The 8,271-nt window shown below is 31.3% G+C and overlaps 2 protein-coding genes across 2 annotated transcripts; both read right to left on the reverse strand.

Moving 5' to 3' along the window:
* Positions 1-396: 396 nt before the first annotated feature.
* QCR9 (ubiquinol--cytochrome-c reductase subunit 9) lies at positions 397-923 on the reverse strand (the record flags this gene model as incomplete). The annotated part of the gene is made up of 2 exons (XM_001646829.1): positions 397-600; positions 921-923. 2 exons carry the CDS (start codon positions 921-923, stop codon positions 397-399), a joined length of 207 nt encoding a protein of 68 aa, XP_001646879.1.
* A 619-nt stretch (positions 924-1,542) lies between these two features.
* On the reverse strand, positions 1,543-7,665 carry UBR1 (E3 ubiquitin-protein ligase UBR1; the record flags this gene model as incomplete). Its single annotated transcript, XM_001646830.1, has 1 exon — positions 1,543-7,665. The coding sequence occupies one exon, from the start codon at positions 7,663-7,665 to the stop codon at positions 1,543-1,545; it is 6,123 nt and encodes a 2,040-aa protein (XP_001646880.1).
* Between the last annotated feature and the right edge of the window lie 606 nt (positions 7,666-8,271).

Consider the following 8,271-nt stretch of genomic DNA (forward strand, 5'->3'; position numbering starts at 1 on the left):
ATTATAAATTATAGATGAAGGATATCGAAATAGATTCAAGAGTACGCTTTTTAGTAGAAAATCTATGCCTATTAGAATATGGAAGTTGAATAAATAAATAAATGAATAAATAGTAGAAAATAAAAGTACTATATATAAAGTAAGTATTGGTTTGGACCAATAGCAAAAATAGGGGGATAAAAAAATATAAACAAACATAGATTAACTGATCAATTAATTATATCATTAATCAATTAACCAATAAATCTTAGACTAGTAACATATATCATTGTTAAAGTTTTAATATAATTGTTCGTTGACGAATATGAAGAAGATAATATAAACAGTGGAAATGTGTAATTTGTTTAGACAGAATTAACAGAGATTTTTTTTTTTTCATTTCTTACTTTGAACTGTTTATTCGTCATCAGCAGCTTCTTCATCACCAACTAATTGTAACTGAGCTTTAACATCTTTCCATAGTTTACCTTTGTTATGAGCTTCATACCAAGAGGTGATACCTGAATCGAATAAAGGTTGGAAAACGAAACCAGCAGCAAAGATGGTACCAACAAAGACTGCGTTTCTCTTAAAAAAGACTCTGTAAATAGTTGCGAATGACTACAATAAATTGGATTGAATTGAATTAAATATGAAACATATCAACGGTTATATATTTCATTTAACAACTCCATCTAGTTAGTAAAAAAGGCAAAAACAAAAACAAAAACATAACAAACACATCAATAAAAGTAACAATCCCAACGAGCTAAACACGTCTGAATCTCAAACCAAAAAGACGTAAGTACATCAGAGACAAAAGATCAATCATCTCACCATGCTTGGATCAGTTTTAAATCCCATCTACACAAAATGCAACTGCAAATGTAAATAACATGTAAGCTCTCTTGGAATCAACTTTATAAAACATTACAACATACCATTTTTTGAATAGATTAAATTATAGATATGTGAACACACTGCTCTGACTCAAACTAAAGATAAATAGTAGCCCTCCAACAGTAGCAATACAATACAATCAAAGAATTGTTTATATATATCTTAAATCCTTGTTGAACTCCCAAATTCTATCCATTTTTTCACTTTCTTCACCTTAAAGTATCGGTTTTAAAAATTTGATATTGGTTGGTCGGTCGATGGTGAACATTTTTGCTGTGTGCCTAAAAGAGGTGAAAAAAAAAAGTTGATGGATTTGGTTTCGAAACGGGGAGATTCTTTAAAGGTTTTTGAGATGTGTGTGTATCCAACATCTCATTGGCTCGTAGTAAAGCATTTTACTTCATTGCTTAATGATGAATATGAATATGAATATGAATATGAATATGAATATGAATATGAATATGATTACTGATCTGTCCACTCCAGTTGATGTTGCAATGAATACATTTCTTGCTTTGATTCTTATCTCTGGTTTCAAGTTTCAAGTTTTAAGTTGTCGGTACCTGATTCATTAGACTTGGCTTTTATAACTATCATATAGACTCTATATATGCTTATATGTATTTGTTTTTGTAAAAAACAAAAACATTGGTTAACGTATGCTTAATTGTTATCTGTCTCCATGAATGGGTCATTTGGTCCCTGGACTACGTCGTCGTCATCGTCGTCGTCATCGTTACCGTCTTGTTGTATATTGTTGTCTTCATCACTGTCGTCTATCTGTAATGCATTGTTTCTTCTTGGGACTGTGAAACGAGGTCCAAACAATTCTATCAAGGGTGCTGTAAGTTGATTATTTTCTCTAACTTGTGTCATTACTGTGTTTCTGAATGGTTCAAAAACTTGGAAAAATCTGGCATCATCGTGGTTTTCTGTATCGTCGTCATCGTCTTCGTTGTCTTCATCCTCCTCATTCAGCCCAAACATCGTATCGTCTCTTAATTCAATCATCTGGTTGTTCGCTATATCGATCACATCAGATTCGGAATCACTCTCGTTTTCTCCTTCTGATATCATATCATCAACGATATTGATATCGTCATCTTCATCGCTTTCATCATCATCATCCGTTCTTCTTTGACGTACCGGCCTATTAAAGGCAAACAAAAACCCATTGGTTAATATATTTAATCTAAAATTATCACCCATGATTCTACTGATATAACCGGGGATTTCATTGTTTATCCATAAGTTGTTTAAAAATTCGTAACGCTTCAAATTCAATGTTGTTGTATCACCTCTTTTAATGGCATTTTTACCAGTCTCACCGTGGGAATTTAAATATGGAGCAGGGATATAAACAGTCGATGGGGGATAGAAGAAGATAAGACATATTTCGTTTTTATTAGGTATCAAAAACACACCATATGATCTAAAACAAAATTTGTGCAAATGTTTAGACATCTCATGATTATCACCTCTCATATGGACTTTGACACCACAGGTCAAGCAAATCTTGAAATCTAATCTATTCGCAATATTAGAATCGAACAGGGAAAACTCTTCGCGCAACTTTAAGTCCTTGGAATTGGTAACATATGTGTTTAAATTCTGTGCCAGATTTACTAATTTTACAATACCACAATATTCAAATGAAAAATGATTTAAGAATTTTTCATCTACTTTCTTGTTATATTCTTGTGTCTCATAGTGATTCAATAACAATTTTAACGAATCTTTACCTGTAAGTATCTTAATTGCGTTATCAACAGATGTAACCAAATCAATATTTTTATCTTCACCCACAATATCGCAACAATCCTTATAAAAATCATTGCTGTCGGATCTTGGACTGAAGTCATGTAAGACCTTTAACATGATCAAACATTTACGTAATATCGGATAGATATTTCTTATTAAACAGGTGTAAACAAGATGATACGCTTCGTTTGGTAGGTTGATATCATTAGAATTTCCTTTGTAAATTGGACTCGAAAGACATTCGCGCATATCGTCTGGCATACTATAAATTTCACCTGTTTCTATAGCTGTAGAATACATTATATCTACTTCTGGTAAAGAAACACCATCGAGAAAGTTGTTTAAAATTTCGGAAGATACTTGATAAACCACATGACTTATTACGTCTTGCAATGATTTCTGGGATTTGTTAAACAGCAACTGGTATACAATGAATTGGAATGGTTGATTACTTGTCCAACTTGAGTCAGTTTTCTTTGCATATGGAAGGAAATCAGCATTGGGTTCTCCAAACTTCTGTCTTATCAACAAAATTAAGCCCAGGATATTTCTTAATGTCCTATATTTTTGTTCTCTTCCCTGTAGATAAGAATCATATGGATTATTATCAAGACGAGAAGCAATTTCAAGCATGGAAATTGTATTAGCCCAATGAACACCAAGCACAGAAGCAGCATCCGCCTTTTGAAAGCCCGAAGATTTTCTCACGTCAGCATCAAATGAATTCGAATGAAATGTCGAGAACAACACTACAACATACATTGGGTTGCTGGTGTCACAATCTTTGGTAGTATCGACACATTCGCCAGCTATCAATTTGACAAGTGAATTTATTGAAGACTGTTTATCCGTCAATATAGATCTCCACGTCAAATCGCTAGTATTAGAAGAATTAACCACAGGTATAACACAATTGGAATATGTCTGACATAATGGACATATAAAGGCGTCTACAGAAAACCTTTTCTTTTGAATAAATCTTTTGAAACAACTACCATGAACGCTATGATTACAGGAAACAAATACCTTCCTTGAACCTCTTTTTCCATCTATATTCAAGCTTCGCAATATCTTTTCATCGGTATAAGCTTTCTTTTCATTGTTAGCAAAGCCATTCCATTTCATTGCAAACTCATCAATATCGAATATATCACCTACCCTAAATATAGGTGTGTAATCGTGATAAGCTGGAACTACAAAAGCATCATTTTCCACCTGATCTTGACATAAAGAACAGGTATAGTCTTCTTCAATTGATATCTTTTCATCATCAATAATGTTCTCGTCTTGATTAGCTGAAGGAGACTTTGAGGTAGAGTCTGTTTTGTCAACCAGTTCCGATTCGTGGCCCTGCATGAACTTTTTTTGTTGATTATTGAATTTTTGCAATAACTTCTGTTGGCGTTTTTTTGCTAACATTTTCTTCTTTTCCAATTCATTCAAAATTTCATCAGATCCATTATTGTTATTCAAATTTTTCTCTCTGAAAGAACTAACAAAATCCTTCCCTAAAGTATTCGTAAGAGTCTCATAAACTCTATCGTGATCACACGAGACCATCTCCTCGAATAAGAAGTTTGCTTTGGTTACAATTGAATCAGAGAACTTATTTTCGAATTGACTGTCGAATATTTTTACTAACAGTTCACAAATTGGAACTTCTAAATAACTATCTGGGATAATCTTTTTTGATTCCATCAATATCTGTTCATCTTTAAAGATTGCATGGATTAGATGCAACAACTCATATAAGTAACTTCCCTCAGACATTTCGATTGCTGCTGATAGTAGTTTATAAATAAATCTTGTAAATGGCATGGTTTTGGAAAATTGACCTACATATAATTTATCGCAATTAGATGGAAAATATGGATCTAGGATAATTTTCTGATTTTTCTTACTTTTGCCAGATATACAATTCTTTATAGTAGTAGCACTAGTTTCAAAATCATTTCCCATGTTTAGTATATTTAATGGGTCAATTCTTGAATAATACTTCTTGCTCAATCTGTAGACACCACTATCAGTCAACCCTTTAGGCTCTTCAAAAACAGATAATTTTTCTAAAGCAATATCAAAATCTTGATTATTGTTGTGTTGAACTAAATAATCAGGTATCGCCTTTAATAATTTAGAATATGATAAAGGCTTCGAATAAAGATTATAAATAATTGCATTTTCGATATTATACATTTTTTGCTCTTCGAAGTCTTTAAATCCAATGAAATATTGTCGATCTGTAATCAAATGGTAACAAAATGCAATAAATTGTTGAATGATAGGCAATATCTTGTCTTCATACACAGTATCATTGATTTCCTTATTGCCAGTAAACCATTCTAACAGCTCCCATCTATCTATAATGTTCAATGCAAATGCGTCTAATTCTTCACGGGTACTGTCGTCAAGTAAGCTATTGGTCTTGTTCCTACATGCTTTAATTGAAGTCATTTGAACAATATAAATATCTCTTGAATATGAGTCTAGTTCTGAATTTCCTTTGTAGTACGAAATTTGATGAAGAACAGACATACCATTTCTAATCCAAAAACCAACACCTATTTGGGAGCATAGGATAATTGTTCTTAATGAAATATCTGAAATATTGATGAAATTATTCTCTTTTGACTGTTCCATAATATTTAAGAAATCTCGAATCGATACTTTATCTAATAAAATAGATAACAGAGTATTGAGTGGATTCATATATGATGTGCGTTCTTTGTCAATATCAAATTTTATTATCTGGTATTCTCTGCCTTCGTATGTGACAGGTCTGTGGTTCATATTTAGTGTTGCAGCTCTATCTAAATAATTAGATAATATTTTTATACTTTCAATAAGCATTCTTTGACTATCTGTAGAATTTGCATGCTTTTTTAATATCACATTATAGACCTCGATGATGTTGTAAATATATGTTGTGTATTGTAAATAAGGAATAAAATGTTGATCTTCGTGCTCGACATGTTCACCTTCTTTTCTTTTCAATTTCCAAGCTCCATTAAACAATTTTAGGAAGTTTAATAATGTGACAAAGTTTTCAGGCAGAAGAAGTACGGATATATCCTTCACTTTACCCAGCACGATTTCTATAAGGTATAGAGCTTGCCTAAAAATAAAGGTGTAACTCTTTGTTGGGTTTATCTTTTGCACTCTTTGCCAAATTAATAATCCGTTTTCTCGTTTAGTAAACTTGTTAAATATATCAATTATTGTCCAAAGGATGTTCTGTAACTTTTTAGTGTCTGACACAATTGACTCGACATTGGTTGGGCATGTTAAAAGTTGAACGATACACTCCCTTAATATAGTTAACTGTGGTTCTCTATCTCTGAATGTCACGGAATTCATAATTTGATTAATTATTTCAATAAATTGGTCATTGAATATCTTTTTGTATTCAATATCGGATGCTAAGGTTGGTACAATTAAGTTTTGGACATTTTTTCTTAATGATTTCCAATATCTGTTATCAAAATATAAAATAAATTGTAACCTTGAGTTGGTATAATTTATGTTTCCTCGTATGCTAGTTTCACTTAAAGAGTCTAACGGTATCTGAATTTCTGAATTCTCTGTATTTAATAATTTCTGAATAGACTGTGGGATTTTAATATTTGGGTCTAGAACTGATAAATCGTTATATCTGGAAACCTTTGTAGAATTTGCCGCTTTCATAAAGTATTTATCTATAATTGGTGTTAGATCTCTGGTATTTTTTTCTTTATACTCTGAACATAATACTTTGCATAAAGTATTTCTAAAAAGATTTTGAAAAGATGGATGTTCGATGGATAAACAATGGGATAGCCATGAAATAATGTATTTACATGCCTTTTGATGTATGTATTCAGACCAATGTATTATTGATGCAGTTAAGCCATTGGTTTGAACAGCAAAAAAACTGTCCACTAATGATTTATCTAATTTTTCTGAACATTTTAAAACTGTTTTACCTTCTTCATCGATTCTAGCTGTTAATAAATCAATATGCTTGTTATCTGGTTTACCTTGTCTCAATGCAGTTGTTGCTTGTGAATAATTGTGATATTCATCGTTGTAGACAATTACTGTGAAGCCGCTTTGCTCATCTATTTCATTAAAATATTCATTCTTATATGATAATTCGTTGATAAATTCTATCATCTTTTCATATGCTAGAGAATGGTTTTCATCATTAGTAGAGGTGTCGTCATTTTGTTCGTTATTAATGTTATTCATTTTAGAGTTTTGGTGATAAATATTTCTTAATAAAATGGTAACATCGCTTTGCAATGTGTATAATGGTTCGATGTTCTGATTGAAAACGTCTATAAAGTAATCTAATATTTCAGTCAATACAACTTCGAATAGTTTAGAATTTTTATCAGTGTTAAAGAAATCCAGTAATTTTTTCTGTTTTTCATCATTGGTATTTAATTTTGAATCATTTTCAGCTTTACAATTCAGATTAGTATTCCATGCTTCTGTATCACCACAATCACAGATGCCTGTATTTAGGTCACTGTTACATATGTCCATATATATGTGATGATCTTTATGGTCATCAGGTTCGAAACAGTTGATACATAGGACACACGTTTCATCGAAACCACATTCTTGGCATCTATAGATAGGTTCACCATTTCTAAACTTTCTACCACAGTTTCTTCCTTTATGACATTTGTTTTCTAGTTTAAATGATTTTACTTTTTTATAAAATTGGGTATCATTTTTAAAATCATTGAATATATCATCAATTGAATTGGGGAAATTTTTCGAGATGATTTCATTCTCGTTATTATTGTTGTTGTCGTGATCTAGATCATTTTTTTGGAAAGTATTTTCTAATTCAAAGATCAAATTTAAATTTTTACCATCATCTAACAGAATGAAATACAGTAGATTATAGATGAAATTTTTCATATATTTATCTAAATATATTCTTTCTTTAAAGTCCTTTACAGTTGAGAATTCATCTATTCTGTGGATCAGTTTCAACTGTCTTCTTAAGGCGGCTTTCAAGTGACCAAATTCCTCCATTTCCTGTTGTGTATGAACAAAGGGGAATAAAAAGAAGAGGAAATCAGTTATTTGAAGAACAGAACAAAACCGTTACAACAACAGCAAAGTATGGATCAGTTTTTTCTTTGGTGGAATCGATATAGATGAGTATACCACTTGTAAATAAAATAAAATATACAATACGATACGAACACAATAATATAAAAGAATTTAGAGTATTATTAGAATATTCGAAGTAGAAATATGTATATGTATATATAAATAATAATTTAGGGTGAGTGTGGGATATCCAATTATTTTGGAATGATTGTTATTAAGACAATTAAGTAAATAAAAAGTATATATTATATTTTGAAAGGGCATCACTTAGCTTCAAACTTGATATTTTATCTTGATTATGCTAGTTAGTCAAAATATCAATATGAAAATTCGAAATCCAAATTGATATTTGGTAATTTGGTAATTTGGTAATTTGGTATTTCGATATTTCGGTAACTACTGGCTGTAAAGCCGAGAGAGAAGAGACAAAGAGAAGAGACGATGAAGAGATGAAGAGATGAAGAGGTGAAGAGATGTACCTACCTTAGGTCTTATTACGTATATGTATGTATGTGTGTGTGTGTT

The sequence above is a fragment of the Vanderwaltozyma polyspora genome, genomic scaffold, assembly GCF_000150035.1.
Source record: "Vanderwaltozyma polyspora DSM 70294 KpolScaffold2002 genomic scaffold, whole genome shotgun sequence".
Classification (NCBI taxonomy): Eukaryota; Fungi; Ascomycota; class Saccharomycetes; order Saccharomycetales; family Saccharomycetaceae; genus Vanderwaltozyma; species Vanderwaltozyma polyspora.